The sequence below is a fragment of the Lycium ferocissimum genome, chromosome 2 (genome assembly GCF_029784015.1).
Source record: "Lycium ferocissimum isolate CSIRO_LF1 chromosome 2, AGI_CSIRO_Lferr_CH_V1, whole genome shotgun sequence".
Taxonomy (NCBI): Eukaryota; Viridiplantae; Streptophyta; class Magnoliopsida; order Solanales; family Solanaceae; genus Lycium; species Lycium ferocissimum.
This window is the reverse complement of record NC_081343.1, coordinates 64,793,245-64,810,341: the sequence shown is the minus strand read 5'-3', so window position 1 is coordinate 64,810,341 and position 17,097 is coordinate 64,793,245. Positions and strand designations below refer to the sequence as shown.

Below are 17,097 nucleotides of genomic sequence, written 5' to 3'. Positions count from 1 at the left end.
AAAAAATAGTCCATTTAATAGTAAATTATCCTTAAGATTAAGTGGTAGTGAATAAATTAGTATTAGCTTCTAAGATATAGGTTCTTTTCACTTCTGTTAAACAGTGAAATTTGCTCCTTCGCCGGCAGCCTATGTTTGTCCGTGACCAACAGACTCACCAGAAAGGGTTCATCCATTCAACTCCAAGACAAAAAAACCTAGCTGGACTCTGCTGACTTGTCAAACATAATGGGCCCACAAGTTCTGACTCGAGCAGACAAATGTCGTTTTCTGGGACCCACCTGTTCCCTCTTCAACGGACCATCACTCCGACGAAAAATATTACAAAGTCGATGCACGGCAATGCTTCGTCCAAGTCCATGCCTAAAATTACCAAAGATATTTTATTAGTGTGGTTTCCACGTGTACATTCTTACGTGGAAAGTGACGTGGTAAACATAGAAGATTAAGGCCTTAGTTTCACTATAAATAGGTTCCCATCCATAGCTACCAAATCACACAAATTGAAATTAACAATCTCTGAGAACTATTGTGCTTTATACTTCCACTTCTCTCTTTTCTATTTTCCTACACATTATTATGGCTGTTGATTCTAGTCTTCCATCTCCTCTTGGCCCTCCAGCATGCGAGAAAGATGCTAAGGCCCTTCAATTAATTGAAGAGATGACTAGAAATACTGATTCAGTACAAGAGAAAGTGTTAGCTGAAATACTAAGACGAAATGCCAACACCGAGTACCTTCAAAGATTCAACTTTGGTGGTGCTATTGACCGTGACACATTCAAGTCCAAGGTACCAGTTGTCTCGTACGAGGATCTTAAACCTGATATCGATCGTGTTGCTAATGGAGATCGTTCTCCAATCTTCTCGTCTCACCCTATCTCCGAATTCCTTACCAGGTCCGATTTCACAATATGTCTTGCATATACTTTTTCAAAGTGTAGTACTACTTCATATTCTTTTAATTCGATGTACGTAATTATTAACGGTATTTAAGTTGTTACTAGTTAATCGCAACATAATATCATATTGAAGTGTTATTTTGGTTCTATATAGTTCGGGGACGTCTGCCGGGGAGAGAAAACTGATGCCCACAATTGCGGATGAGCTAGAACGCAGACAGAAATTGTACAACCTTCTCCAACCCGTGATGAATCTGTAAGTGATCTAGCCCTAGGGTTAGTATGCTATAACATATTCTGACCCAAAAATTGGTATGCTATAACATGCATGAATCTTTAATTCATCGAATATTTCTACATGGAACTAATTTATGGAATATTTCTACATGGAAATAGTAAAATCCAGACTAAAATTCGATGTAGAAACATTTGTAAATTGACCACTCTTTACTAAGCCCCATTAAGACAAAAAAATTACTGAAATATTAACATTAGCCTTTTGGCCGAAAGCACTGAAAATTTGTAACTAGAAAATTGATTTTGGTTTTTTACACAGGTATGTGCCTGACCTAGACAAAGGGAAGGGACTGTACTTTCTGTTTATCAAGGCAGAAACCAAGACTCCTAGTGGCCTTGTTGCACGTCCAGTCCTAACAAGTTACTACAAGAGTGAACAATTCAAAACAAGGCCATACGATCCTCACAATGTCTACACTAGCCCTAACGAGGCCATCCTCTGTGTCGACTCATTCCAAAGCATGTACTCTCAAATGCTTTGTGGCCTTCTCATGAGAGAAGAAGTACTCCGAGTAGGCGCTGTTTTTGCCTCTGGCTTACTCCGTGCCATCCGTTTTCTTCAACTCAATTGGAAGCAATTGGCTCAGGATATCGCGTCTGGAACTCTAAACCCTAAAGTTACAGACGCTTCTATCAGAACTTGCATTTCAAAAATACTCAAACCAAATCCCGAACTTGCTGAGTTTGTTGTTAAGGAGTGTGAAGGTGACAACTGGGAAGGAATCATTACTAGAATTTGGCGAAACACGAAGTACCTTGATGTGATAGTCACAGGTGCAATGGCTCAATATATCCCTACATTGGATTATTATAGTGGGGGTCTACCAAAGGCTTGTACAATGTATGCATCATCCGAGTGTTATTTTGGACTTAATTTGAAACCAATGTGCAAGCCTTCAGAAGTTTGTTACACCATCATGCCAAATATGGGTTACTTTGAATTCATCCCACATGACCCGGTCAACCCGGTTCAAATCTCTCGTGATTCACCTCCACATCTCGTGGACCTTGCTGACGTGGAAATAGGTAAAGAATACGAGCTTGTGATCACAACTTATGCTGGACTATGCCGTTACCGAGTTGGTGACATACTCCAGGTCACCGGGTTTCATAACTCGGCACCTCAGTTCAAATTCGTTAGGCGAAAAAACGTGCTGCTGAGCATTGACTCTGATAAAACTGATGAGCCCGAATTGCAAAAGGCTATTGAAAATGCGACGGCACTTTTGCAACCGTATGATACCAATTTGGTTGAGTATACGAGCTTCGCAGATACTAAGACTATTCCAGGGCATTACGTTATTTACTGGGAGTTACTAGTGAAGGACCTGGCTAACCAGCCGAGTGAAGAGGTGTTCAACCAGTGCTGCCTCGCAATGGAAGAATCTTTGAACTCAGTTTACAGGCAGTGCCGCGTGGCGGACAATTCTATTGGGCCACTAGAGATTAGGGTGGTGAAAAATGGAACATTTGAAGAGCTGATGGATTATGCAATTTTAAGAGGTGCATCAATTAATCAGTATAAGGCTCCAAGATGTGTTAATTTTACTCCCATTGTGGAACTTTTGGACTCCAGGGTGGTCTCTGTGCATTTCAGTCCAACTACTCCTCACTGGACCCCAGAACGACGACGTTGAAGACAAGTCTAGCGATGAATGAAAATCAAGTCAAGTAGTGTTAGTGTGGGAAATAAACATGGCAAAAGCCAAAAGGTTCTGGTTAGCTATTAACCAAACATGCTTCGACAGTGGTCCAAAAAGGAATATATTTCTTCGGTTGTGTCCTCGCTTTAAATTTACTTTTTTCTGTATCTCTGTTGGATGCTGAATGTTCAAAGTTGGTAATGGTCTTTGCTTATGTAAAGAGTCGTTAGTATATGTAATTAAATTATATATGGATGCTTTCTTTGTTGTGATTTGAATTTTCAGGCATATGTGGTCCTTTTTTTCTTTTTAATTTTATGGGTTAGCAATTTGCCATGAAAAATACATATGCTTCCTCTTTACGTGCATGGATTTTATTGCACCTGGTGTATATTCTCTTCCCCTTTTTTTTAACTTTTAAAAAAAAAAAAATCCCTTTTTCTGACCAAAAAAGTTAAACAATCTTTGCTATTAGTCTTTAATTTGCAAATAGTCAGTATGGAGGGCTAGTGAAATTAGTTAATTTAATTGCTTGAATCATGTTAGGTTACATATATTCTATGCTTTGGCAGTATATTATGAAACTTTTAGTTTATGGATGGCTCTGCTTGTATGAGTTCTCTGATGCTCAATGCAATATTTTTATACTGGCTAGAGTAACGACATCACCATGCATTATATATTTTGAAATTAGTCATTAATTACTACAGTAATATTTACTCCTACTTTTTGCTAATCTTCTTTTTCTCATTTTCCATTTCTTTTTACTTGTCTTTGGGTCTTGGGTTCAAAGTGGATGAAATTCAGTCAAAAAGAGATGGCGGCCAATAATAGTATCTAAAATTATGAGTTAATCCAGAAGTTGGAGATCTGAGCATGGTCGTTTTCTCAAACATGATAATTTTACTACTTTAAATATTCAATAATTTTTTACTTTACGAAATGGCTTGCAGTATCTGTTTGTTTTATGTTCTGGTTCTAGCAATCATTAAGTTATTTGAAATCGCGTCATAAAGTGTTCTGCATATATAGATGCATGCATGACAATACAGGCAATTTGCACCTTTACCCCTTTGGTACATTGGTCTCCCGTTCAGGCATTGCCTTCCATAATACGAGATAGGATTTATATGGGTACAATGTATTTATATAATCATGTCAATTAATTAGAAGATACTTGCACTGTTACACATCCTTCCTAGAAGGTGGTTGAGGTTCTAGAGGGCCTAGAGGCTCTCTAGGATATAAATAGTTTGCTAATCAATGGTAATATTTCACCCGTTTATTGTCAAAAGAAATTCACTAAGTGCAAGTACATTATAAAATGTATCTCGAGTTAACTACCCTTTTAGGTTATGAATTCTCACTTATATATTACGCATGTTTACTTGTAATTATCTTGAATATAACATAATACAGTAAATAATTAGTTTTGCCTATAACTCGTAATGATATTTATAGTGCGATTTTTGGGCGAACTCTCTAGTTACGCTCCTGCATTAAGTATATGTACATTTTCTTTAGGCTTAAGTCAAGAGATAATATATTATGAAGATCAAAAATCATGCCAAATATTTGTGGAATTCCTCCAGGTTTTACCTCAAACTTGGCCACATAATCGAATTATTTGTATAAGACACTCCTAAAAAGCAACCTGTTCCCTCGATACCTTTGATAAAATAATTATATCTTGCGTGGCACTGATAATTATTAACATTTAGTTCAAATTTTTATTTGTACTGCGTGGAATCCACTCTTTCATTAACTTTTTTTTTTTGGTTAAAATTTGACTCTTAAATAAAATTTAATAGATAAAATAATAAAAAACTAACCCACCTTCCCCCCCCTCCCACAACTAACTAATCACGTTCCCTTTTTTTCTCCTCTTCTTCAAAGTTCTTTCTTCTCTCCATTCTTCTTACTTTTTTTTTTAATCCACTGTACGTTTGTTTCTCTTCTTCTCTTTTTTTTTTTTTTCTTTTCTTTTTCATTATAACACTTCATTTCTTTTAATTATTTATATAAAATTAATTTTTGAATTGGATGTTATTTTTTACCACCATTTTTTTTGTCCTTTTAGATCCGAAAAGTAGCATTGCTATGTTGTTCATAAAAAAATGGAGATTCACCATTATTATGACTAGTTCACCGGAAAAAATGGGATTCACCATTACTATGACTCTTTTTTTATCTCACCTTTCATTAAAGGTTGGTGAGTCTTGTAAAGACATTGATAGACCTAAATAAGAGAAGGGATAAATTATGGTAGGTGGGATTTGCACGATTGTCTTATTCCGGGGTTGTAATTTATTTTTTATTTTATGTGGACGGCGGTTGGGGGCGGTGGTGATCTTGGGGGAGCATTTTTTACCTCGCAAAGGAGATGAAAATTGGGGGAGGGGGTGTATAATTTATTTTTTAATTATTATGATGGACATCCCACCGCCACGCTCAACAAAAATTTTAATACAAAATTTTGCTTGATTATTGTGAAAAAGGTGCCCAATAGGATCAATTTAGACCTCAGTTTAAGTACTCAAGTTTGATTTAGAATTTAGCAGGAAAATTTTAAGCTAAATTATGACTTACATTTTCTTTATTTAAACACATAAGAGAATTAATATAGAAGATCATAGAAATCATGCCAAATATTTGTGGAATTCCTCCAGGTTTTTACCTCATAACTTGGCCACATAATCGAATTATTTGTATAAGACACTCCTGGAAAGCAACCTGTTCCCTCGATATTATCCTTTGATAAAATATTATATCTTGCGCCCCACTAATAATTATTAACATTAAGTTCAAATATTTGAGAAAGTTTGTACTGCTGAATCCACTCTTATTGACTTTTAAAATTTGACTCTTAAATTCTTACATACTCGCAATTATACTATTCAACTAACTAATCATACAAACTTCAGCACAAGCAACTTTTCCTCTTCTCTTTCATTTTTCTTTATTGAATTTGACGATCTAGAAGTCGAAATAAAGTTTCATAGTGAGAGGCCCAATTGACAATGAGAGCGTTCATTCATAATGGGCCGAGGCTCTGAGCCTCTATTTTATCAGGGATATTTGGTAATTTGCACGATTGTCTTATTCTGGGGTTTGTTTTTAATTTTTGTCCCTCATATTGGTGGTCTTTAATTTTTTACCTTCGCCTGAAAATTTATGGGTTCCGGGTTCAAACATCCGCTCAACAAAAATTTTAAAAAAAATCGCAAGACAGAGTTTGAATTTAGCAAGACACAATTTGCTTTGCTACCTTATAATGCAAAGTTTGACTTAAGGTAGCAAACTCTACCTTAAGGCAGAGTCTCCTTAAGGTAGAGTTCGAATTCAAAACTCTGTCTTGCATTTTTTTTAATTTTTGATTGAGCGGAGTTTCAAACCGGAACCCATGAATTTTTAGGAGAAAGGCAAAAATCAAAGATCAACAAATTGAGGGACAAAAATTAAAGAACAGTACCTTTGAAGGATCAATCCGCGCAAAAAAATGTTTTGAAATGCCTGATGGGCTGTCTTAACTTATATGGGCCATATGGCATCAACTTCTAACTAAAATGGGCAATTTGCAGGGTAGTCTTTAATTTTTGTCCCTCAAATTGCTGGTTTTTAATTTTTGTCCTTCACCTAAAATATATCGAGGTGCTGGGTTCGTATTCCGACTCAGTAAAAAATAAAAGAATATCACAAGGCAGAGTTTCTTTGCAAAATTAGGCCTATTCTGACCAAAGTTAGGCTTAAGGTCTAATTTTTGTAGAATTCCAGCAGAGTAAAAAAAATGCTTTAAGGCAAAAACATTTTTTTTTTTTTTGCCTTGAGGCGGAATTTTAAGGCAAATTCTACCTTATAAGATAGATTTTTCGCGAAGTCTTGCCTTGCAATTTTTTTTTTTTTTGACTGAGCGAGGATTCAAACTCAAAATCTCAAAGTATTTTCGGTCACTTTTTTAAACGAAGGACAAAATTTAAAGACCAGCGCCTTTGAAGGGAATCCGTGCAAAAAAAGGACTAAAATCTCGATTCTCGGACTTGAGGATATTACTTTCAAAACAAGTTAGAATGCCTTGTATTAATCAATAGCCACTTCATTTAGGCACTTGGTTTGACTGTGCTTAAAGCAATCGTTTTGTTTAGAAAGAAATAGGGAGTGTAATAATATTTTCGACACAAATGAAGTTTTCTTGCCTGTTTTGCCACAGGGAAGTGCGGCAAATTTTGGTGATCAAAATTTTGCCGAGTAAATTTGATTTTAAATGTAATTAAAAGATTGTTACATGAAGAACCTTATAATTTTTATATCTACAAAATGCTAATTGCTATTATGATAACTAATAATCAACTGATGGGAAAATGTTAGGTCATTTTCGCCTCTTGTCGTTCCTCAATGCCTCTAGATATTTCTTTAGCTACTTTCACAAGCATATTCTTTGAGATATTAGGTTTGAGGCGTTGAGAATAAAAAATCTCAAATTAAAATATAAGATTATATTTGCAACATTGGCTCTAAAAGTTAATCGCGACATGTCAAATGAATAAAAAACGAGAAACTTAATCAATTAATCTTATTTAACACCTCTATAAAAGTCAATGATAGGGGGTGGCACGTAGCCTCGTACCTATAGATTAAAGATTTAGATTTTGTTGACCAATATGGATAAGCTACTCGAACAAGCATTAAATACTTATTAGGTATTCTTCTCAAAAATAAATTTCCCAGGGACAAATACTACTCCCTCCGAATCAAAAAAAGTGTTCATTTGACCTTTTTTTTTTGTCAAAAAAAGTATTCACTTATCAAATCAATAAAGAATTAACTTATTTTTTCAAATATGCCCCTATTAAGTGTTATGTGATCAAATCTCAATACCTATTTAATTAGGAGCAATTTAGTCAAAGTACCTATTTTTATCTAAGAGTTAGTATTCATTAAATATTTACTTCATTTATATGTCATTAATATTCTACTAAGGTAAAATAGAAAGAAAAAAATTAATTGTGCTTTGAACTTCTAAAACGACAAATAATTTGAGATAACTACGTTTAGTAACAACGACAGATAATTTGAGATGGAGAGAGTAGTTTTTAGTTACTCCCTCCGTCTCAAAATAAGTGTCGCTTTAGCTCATTTCACGTCCATCAAGAAAATCTATAAATACTACAAAATATTATTTACTAAGTTACTCCTATGTATTAGATGTTTCCTGAGAATTAAGCACTATTTAGAAGAAATAGTGCTTTAATAGAAAGGTATAGTTGGAAATAATTACTATTTTTTGTCTTGAATTCCTAAAGCGACACTTAATTTGGATAAATTATTTTTATTAAAGCGACACTTATTTTGAGACGGGAGGAGTGTATTAATATATCTTTGTCTAAATTGGTGGAAGATTGCTTTGCGTGAAAACTAATTCAGCCTTTCATGATAGGCAACTTCTGTCAGACAGATTAAATACTTACCTTGCAATTGTCAGGAAACAGAAATTAAAGAGGCAAAAAATTAAATTTTATATTTATTCGATATGGTATCGTAAAATCCGATTTCTTTTATTACTTTTGCGCCATTTGGTTCATGAGAGAAATCCTCTCTTAAAATGATAGGCATAAAACATTTGCTAACTTTATTTTACTGAGATTTTCTCGGAAGATGACTTCCTGCAACTTCTAATGTCAAACGATGTCTTAAATGTACAAAGAAAAAAAGTCTTGCAACTATTTTGGGGTAAAAAATTATGTCTAACGCTAAAATGGTTTTAGGATAATCAATTAAATTTGTTAAAGTCAGGTTGGAGGCAAGTGAATCGTGATCGATCTTAAACTCTTTTTATGGTTTTTAAACCGTGAAAGATGTGAGAGTGCCAATGACTAGAAAATAAAGAAACAAGTGTTAGAAAGATAACGAGAAACTTGCTATCTTCAGAGCTCAAGAATGGTGTTTAGGGTTACAAGAGCGAGAGATGAGTATTCAGTCTCAAGAGTCCAGTCCTTTCTTTTATTTTAAGAGGGCCTATTTATTGATACAAGGCTAAGGATTTTCCTCAAAGTAAAAGAACAAGTGCACAGTGAGAAGTGACTACTCAATAGTGTAAGATTCTTTCGCACAGTGTTGAAGAGCAGGCGCTGGGCTTGAGATTGACTGACATTTGGGCAGAGGCCGGTGGAAGTGCATTACAGTTGGAAAGAGAACTATGACCGAGGGAGACTCCACGAGAATCGGTGCCCTTGGTTGCTTCTGCCCCCGGAAGCTCGGTATCATAACAAGGTAATATTGGTCCCAGATACACCAAGACGGAGACTGAGTAACGCTACCAGGCTATTGTAGGTGATTGATGTCATTGCAGGTCCGGGTCTATCTGAGCTAAGACTTCCACGTGTAGGATTCTGATTAGATCATTTGTCAAGCCTAGATTTTACCCAGTTCAATTTATCCTCACCTTATTTATACCAATTCAGTTAATATATGCATATGTTTTCATATATATTATTATCACTAACTACACATTCTCACTTTAGTTTATTACTTAATTATGCTAAATTAGTATAATTAGGTGGAGATAACGGGTATACGTAAAATTCACCATATTCCAACTGCTAACTTATTTAACCAAAAGAAAGGGGAAAAAAAGTAACTACCCAATCAATCTATATATAATATAAACCTAAAAGATAGATCAGGTGATGTAGCACCTCTTTGTGGCCTCCATTCCTATTTATCTTTTTTCTCCTTTTTTTGGCATTTTCACCAATTTTTTGCATTTTTTAGTTAATTTATTCTACTAACTAATGAAATAATAAAGCCTCATAAAGCTCAATTAAACGTAGCAATAAGTCTCCATCATTAATACTCTGAATAATGCCACCTGAAATGGTTATTGTAACAGATTTCACATGTACTTTACACTCAGAATATGAAGCAAAATAAGAAGCATCCGTTGCCTAATCAAAAAGCACAAAAGTCTCATCATGTATTTTGCCTTATGCTATAAATTGAAGCTCTAAAGTCTATAACAAAAACAAAACCAATAGGAGTTGAAAGCGAATGGGAGATCTGTACATGCCGTCTTTTTTGACCTGTGTAATTCGAGTTTTCGTCAGGTTTGTATACAGTTACATACCTAGTCTTAGATGGTTAGATTTTTTGGCAGGTTCATTATACGTTGTTATTTTTTTTTTTTTTTAATAAAGCTGAGACCATGATATAAATGGAGTAAATTACTTTAATTTATGAATCCAAAAAATATTGAATTTGTGGAATGATGTGCCACCGTGGCTTGATAATCAACCAAATATTGGATAACGTCAGAAAAAATCTTCCCTGGCATAAAACTACAAATTTTACATCTTTCATGTTAGAGTTATGTGCATTTGCATAAATTTTATCATATCATAATGGTAAAATCAAGACAATCCCTTTATTTAGTATTATTTTCATGATATATATGTATTTTTATAGTCGAGTGTAAGTCGGGCGTGAGAGGGTTTATTACATTATTACCCTAAAGGGTGGATCATTTTCTATGTTAATTTTTTAGACTTAGGATACTTGCTAGGTTATATGGCAAAATATGGGAAAGTTGGCTTAGGATAGTAAATCTAAATTAACAATACCAGTGGTAAAAAATTTTATAAAGCTATATTTTAAAATCATATCCAGTGGTATAGTATAATACAAATCGGATTAGGGAAAGTACTTTTTACTAAACAAAGCTCAGGTGATGCCTACAACTTTCAAGTGAGAATTTATTTATAGTTTGGTAAAAACTATACTTTGGGCACCAAAGAGTAATGTTTGAATTACTTATTTATTATTAAAAAAAAATCTTTTGCATGTAGCTAGGAAGATTTTTTTGATAGATTTTGGTGGTGTCCAATTGTCCATTCTTCTCATTTCTGGAAAACGCTTAATGTGCAATAATGAATCATTGAACATGGTTGTTGCTATTAATTTTATTACAATTACTTAAACTACGTTATCAATCCTATTACATTACTCAACCCTACTAATTCTAATTGATAGTGAGGTGATATGTCTGAATAACAAAGTTTGAGGATACCTAATAGATGCGAGATTGGACTCTTAAGTATTGCCAATGCTTCGAGCTAACTTAATTACTTTTCTCCTCCCCATCACGTAGTGAATTTTCATGTTCTCTTTCTCAACGGAATCACACTTATAATTACCAATTCTATTATAATTACTCAAACTCTTTTTCATTTTTAAGAAATTAAAAGGCTAATTGATTAGGATATACATATCAACTTTCCATATGTTAATTGGCTCATTTATAGAAATTGGAACATTACAGCTTGTGACATGTACCCTGCTTAAAGTATGAAAATTGCATCCATGGCAATTGGAAGTGATTGAAAATACTCATATTACTGAGTTGACTAACTTATACAATAAATATGTAAATAGATATATCAATTCTTCTTTATCTCAGCTAAATATATAAAAGTATCATTTCTCAAATTTATTAATGTTTCTAAAGATCGCCCGATGCGCGGACAATTCCATAGTTTTTATATTAAATTCGAGCAAGTGATTAACCTTGTTCTCAAATGATTTTGTTGATTGGACCTTTGACACAGTTAATCAGGCATCCACATCAAATATCATAATAGCTTCTTGGTTGAACTTGAGCACTGATGGTGGAGTAGTAGGACCATTTCCATTGCTATTTTTGTTGTACAAAAAGAGAATTGAACCAGTATATTTGTTGTTGCTGTTCAGAATTTTATTGATTGGACTAAACTAAATGGTGTCGCATAGAGAGAAGTACTTGTTACCAAAAGGGAAATTTCATTGCTCAATACTACTGAAACTTCATGGTGTAATTGATTTGTTGCAAAAGGGTAGGGATCTACAGACTCCAGACTCCATAAAATATGTATTGACAAAATTAAGTAATTTGATAACCAGTAAAGAATGGGCACTTAGCAGGTACGATGACTCAAAAGTCAACAATATTAGAAAGTTTTCCACCTAAAATGGGAGGCAGGAATATTATTTTGATTAAATAATTTCTCTGTTTAGAGGAGTATCGTTTTCTTCGAAGCCGATGTAAAGGAATAATACCAGAGAAAAGCAATATTACAATTTACATGTGCTTGTGTTTCTTCCTTCCTCATATTAACATTTTTTTCCGTTTTCTTATTTGGTGTTCGATATCCGGATTGGAGTCCGAGTAAATTCGAATTCGGAAAATCACATATTATGGGTAAAACATTTCCTAACAAAAACGATTTTGTATCTCGACATCCGAAACATCCCAATATAACCTTGTTGGTTCTTACTGCGTTATAACGGCCTGTTGACAGGGATATATCATCTACCATTCCTACTTACAAAGCCTTCTCTGGTAAGTAACACATGCTTGCAAGTTGCAATTTTGCCGTTTAGCTTCTTTTGTTTGTTTCTAGATTTTGTGTTAGCCCTTTCATTTTGCAAAACTCCCAACTCAAAAAGAAACCTATTCTGGTTTGGATTCTTTATAGTATCTGGAAGTGGAGTTGTTTGTTTCTCTTCTTTGTTTCTATATATTGCTTATGGCTGAAGAAATTAAACTTTAATCTGTTTTTTCTAAGTAGTGTGAAGGCCTTTTCCTACTTTTAACTTTATGTCTTTTTGTTGAGAAAGGGAGAATCTTTGGGCCATACAATCCCTTTGCTTGGATAATTTTATTGAAAATCCAGTTGGGTAGTTTCATTATTACTTGTTAGTTGTTTCTTCTCTTTTTCTTTCTGTGGGAATTTTACTTCAAATAGCGTAAACCTGGACTGTGAAAGTGAACATAAAGGAGGTACTAAATTCTACTCCCTCTGTTTCAATTTATTTGAACTTATTTCCTTTTTAGTCCGCGCTAAAATGAATGACCTCTTTCTTAATTTGGAAACAAATTTACTTTATGAATGATTTACAGCCACACAAATTTTCAAGGTTTATTTTGAACCATAAGTTTTCAAAAAAAAGTCTTCCTCTTTTTTTAAATGTCGTGCGGAACAATGGGTTCATATAAATTGAAACGGAGGGAGTATTAGTACTAACTTCCCTCTAAGTCATGGAAGAATAAGTATTTCCGTAATCTCTACGAAAGCTGCAACAGTAGTTGAAGTCTTTCCTTTTCAAATGATGCCTTGAGTTTCATCTCAATAAGTGGATTAGCCTGTCAATGCTTTTTCATTTAAGATGACATAAATGCCATACTTTCAATCTTGTCAATGCTTCTTCATTTGAGCAAATTGCAAATCACCTGGGCAGAAGCAGAACAATAAAGAACATGTCTTCAAATCAAGTAGTACCAGGTCCAATTCAACTCAACTTCAGTCAATACGACATCATCGTCTCTCTAAATCAAGTAAGGCCCTTTAATTTCTACCTATATGTTGTAGAATTATGTGATAATTTCACTTACAAGCTTAAATTGTTGGAAAGAACATTTTTATTTGATTAACTTGTGTTGTTAACATCTATATTCTTATTTTCTTGATCTTGCTGAAATATCAAAGGAAAATCAAGATCAACAACAGGCTGCATTTGAGTACATTCTTAATGTAGTTGTTTACGCCTCTGTTGTCCGTAAGTTTCTACAGTCTTTTTATGGCAAGACAAACAATTATGGGCTAAACTAATGTTACTGTAGGAAATTAACAGTTTGTTTGAATTTTTTAGTGGTGTTGCTGATGGTTGTGGCGTTGCTAATCAAATTACTTGGAGTTTGTGATGGCGAATTGGAAAGAAATGATACTATAAGAAGAGAGACGGACAGATTAATATCGAAAGCGGGTGCTTCTTTTTCTTACGGAACATGTGATGAAGATGATTTGGAATCGGGAAATTGCAGTCGTTCTAGTTCATCAGAGGATTTGTATGATGAAAACATATGCATAGTTTGCTATGATAAAAAACGAGATTGTTTCTTTATTCCCTGTGGCCATTGCACTACTTGTCACTCATGTGCCAAGAGGTAATATATACATGGGATTTAAGTTATATGCACTGTCATGTAGACAATTTGTAAAAGAACTTACACACTCTCATTGCACTAAACTACTTTATCTGAAAAATGAGTTGGCAACATTAACTGAAGTGGGGTTGTTTTTCTTGATATGCAGGATTGCTGAGGAAGAAAACAAGAATTGCCCAATTTGCCGGCGAGTAATTCGGAGAGTAAGAAGAGTGTTAATTGCGTAAACTCATGTTGCTCTTTTGTAATTAATGTAAATGATGCATTTGACTCTTTCTAAATCGACAATGGTAATATCACTATACTTTTTTATTGCAAGTTGCTGTTTTGCTGACTTGAACTTTGATGCGAATTGGTAAAATATGATGTAACATGTTTATGTGCACACTCATTGGTACTAATTTACTTGAGTGCCATTTGAAAAAGCTATAAGAGTAATAGTAAAATATAGCCTTGTGGGCAGTGATCTAGTGCCCAAAAATGTCACAATTTTGAATCGTCATGACAAAAAAATTCCTAATTTTCTGTTAACTGGGAGAAAAAAAAAAACATAAATTTGCTACAAATCGTAGGAGGTAGTAATAATTCTGTCTCAAAGTTCAAAATCAGCATCTAGCAGGCAGGATTATGAATTATGCTTCATCAACTGCCACTTTTAAACTAGCTTATTGATTCTGGAATACTAAACCTCCCATTGAAACGAATACTGAAGTGGAAGATCAAGGAAGAGGTAATGACGTTGTTCTATTGAGATGTTTGGACTTGCTTTTATTGGCACACAAGCTGCTGCTATGGGCCTGAATGCTGGCTATTTAGGCCCGTGAACATTTTTCGACCCAAAAGTAACTGGGGGGAAATCTATAAAGATGTGTACATGCTGATTGCTGAGCCCAAATATTTGATTCGAAATGGGCGTTCCCAACCAAACCTTCTTGGGTCGTGGTCTTAAACGAGCTGAGACAGGTTGACCTTTTTACTTACTGGACTTCAAAATGCTAGTCCAATCCAGTTTTAAGAGGGAAAAGCGTGACGGGCCGGCCCTTAATGTTTTTTCCAAGTAATTGCACGGTTTGTTGACTGTCTTTAATTTTTGCCCTTCAAATGGGCTGGTCTTTAATTTTTGGGATAATTAAGCCTAGTATACATTCGGTAATCTAGTCCGTTTTTTTTGTGGGGATTGCCCTTCTTTTGGGGTGGTCTTTAAATTTTTCCCCTCATATTTATGGTCTTTAAATTATGCCTCATATTGCTTTGTCTTTAATTTTTGCCCTTCGCATTGCAACTCGAGCGTTCACGCGCAGAAATCGCGAGGTTCGAGTTCGAACCCCGCTCAAGTATAAATTTAAAAAAAAAAAAAAAAAAAAAATTGCAAGGCAAGGTTTGGTCGCGTGTATGATGGACTCGGATATATTTGTTAAGTAATTACCAAATTTATGTCGGACCGATACTCATGCCTTATGGGCGATTGTAAGTATGTCGGTCCGCATAACTTTGGTAATTCTTCACAAGTTTATCGGTCCGCATAAAAGTTTGCCCATTAAAAGTATGCCCCCACCGCATAAACTTGTTAAGGAATTACCAAAGTTACTTTTGTTAAGGAATTACAGTTATGCGGGACCGGCATACTTATGCTAAGTCTGCTTTCATAAGGCATAAGTATGCGGGTCCGCATAACTTTGGTAATTCCTTCACAAGTGTATACGGGGGGCATAGTTAAATTTAAACTCGCCTTGCGAATTTTTTTTTAAAATTTTGATCGTGGGGGTTCGAACCCAAACTCTTGGATTTTAGTCAAGGGCAAAATTTAAAGATTTCAAATATGAGGGAAAATTTAAAAAAGACCACCCCAAAAGAAGGGCAATTCTGCGAATTGGCCAATCTAGTCTACTAGATTTGACCCAGCTATTAGTTTACTACCTATTTAGGGCAAAAAACATATATATATATACATACTAAGATGTTATATTTACGGAATATGACAATATTTTTCCGTTTACAAAATAGATCAATAGATTTGTTACAAAATCTATACAAATCAGGTAAATTAAAAAGAATTAAATAAAACACATTAAATAAGGTAAAGAGATTGCTTTCATTATTTTATCCAATTTTCTCTCTCAATCAAAATTAAAATATATTGTTACCTGATTTTCTCCATGCTCCCTTATTTCATCCACTTTTATCTCCTCATTCAAAATTAAGAGATATTGTTCTCTAATTTTCTTCAACTCTTATTCAAAAAGTCAATACTAATCGGTAGTTTTTATATACATCGTAAAACATATATGTATAATTTTTATATGCAATATGTATAACTGTATAAATTTGTTATAATTTGTGCATATGAAATATGTATTAAAATTATGTGTATTTTGATTATGATAAAGTGCATATAAATTGTATAAAATTTAATCAAAGTATGTATAAATTTTGAGAAAATATGTATATTAAATTTGTAATTGATACAAACCATATTTCATACAAAGTTCATACACCAATATGTATAAATGTATAAATTCGTTATAATTTTTATGTATGAAATATGTATAAAAGTTGTATGTATATTTTGATTATTATAAAGTACATATAAATTGTATAAAATCTAATCAAAGTATGTATAGATTATGAGAAAGTATATATGTATATTAAGTTTTTTGATTGATACAAACCACATTCCATTACCCGTATAATTTTCAACATTTTTTAGATTAATTTATATCGAATTTATTCGTATTCCATACACACTATGCCACATATATCTAAATAATGATAGTATATAGCAGATTCCTTACACATTTCATACATATACTAGTTTTCAACATTTATACAAATTTCAAACACACAATGATCGTACATATCTCAAAACGATACAATTTTTATATACAATTAATACACATGTCAGTAATAATTTTTTTTTTTGTAATATTGGTTTGAAAATTTATATTATGAGAGAAGATTTAATTTGGTCTGAAATGGTGTCTATCACGGAAGAGAGAGAGAGAGAGAGAGAGAGAGAGAGAGAGAGAGAGAGAGAGAAGAATCTTTTAAAAAGGGAGAAGAAGTTGATCGGTAACTATCCTATAATTAAGTTCACATTTAAAATCAGATTATTTTCCTTAAAAAATGCCCAAAATCGTGGGTATCTCATTAAGTCCAAATCTGATATTCTATTTGGTATACTTTGTAATTTTGTTGGTATGTTTTGTAAATAAAAAAAAATATCTTTATGTTTTGTAATATAAAATTTTAAGTAGTATTATTAAGTCATTTTCCTACCTATTTA

General features: G+C 33.7%; 2 protein-coding genes across 2 annotated transcripts; both read left to right on the top strand.

Annotated features, from left to right (window-relative positions):
• Positions 1 to 502: 502 nt before the first annotated feature.
• Positions 503 to 3,114, top strand: LOC132046804 (probable indole-3-acetic acid-amido synthetase GH3.1). Its single transcript, XM_059437559.1, has 3 exons — positions 503 to 899; positions 1,057 to 1,158; positions 1,459 to 3,114. Exons 1-3 carry the CDS (start codon positions 580 to 582, stop codon positions 2,834 to 2,836), a joined length of 1,800 nt encoding a protein of 599 aa, XP_059293542.1. The 5' UTR covers positions 503 to 579; the 3' UTR covers positions 2,837 to 3,114.
• A 9,774-nt stretch (positions 3,115 to 12,888) lies between these two features.
• On the top strand, positions 12,889 to 14,154 carry LOC132046803 (E3 ubiquitin-protein ligase APD2-like). The gene is made up of 4 exons (XM_059437558.1): positions 12,889 to 13,205; positions 13,357 to 13,426; positions 13,520 to 13,814; positions 13,963 to 14,154. Exons 1-4 carry the CDS (start codon positions 13,128 to 13,130, stop codon positions 14,039 to 14,041), a joined length of 522 nt encoding a protein of 173 aa, XP_059293541.1. The 5' UTR covers positions 12,889 to 13,127; the 3' UTR covers positions 14,042 to 14,154.
• The last annotated feature ends 2,943 nt before the right edge of the window (positions 14,155 to 17,097 follow it).

Excerpts from the sequence above, each read along its gene's own strand:
- LOC132046804 (XM_059437559.1), top strand. The coding sequence starts at position 580 with ATGGCTGTTGATTCTAGTCTTCCATCTCCTCTTGGCCCTCCAGCATGC. Across the intron at positions 900-1,056 it reads ATCTCCGAATTCCTTACCAG|TTCGGGGACGTCTGCCGGGG; the intron begins GTCCGATTTCAC and ends GGTTCTATATAG. Across the intron at positions 1,159-1,458 it reads CTCCAACCCGTGATGAATCT|GTATGTGCCTGACCTAGACA; the intron begins GTAAGTGATCTA and ends TTTTTTACACAG.
- LOC132046803 (XM_059437558.1), top strand. The coding sequence starts at position 13,128 with ATGTCTTCAAATCAAGTAGTACCAGGTCCAATTCAACTCAACTTCAGT. Across the intron at positions 13,206-13,356 it reads TCATCGTCTCTCTAAATCAA|GAAAATCAAGATCAACAACA; the intron begins GTAAGGCCCTTT and ends GAAATATCAAAG. Across the intron at positions 13,815-13,962 it reads TGTCACTCATGTGCCAAGAG|GATTGCTGAGGAAGAAAACA; the intron begins GTAATATATACA and ends CTTGATATGCAG.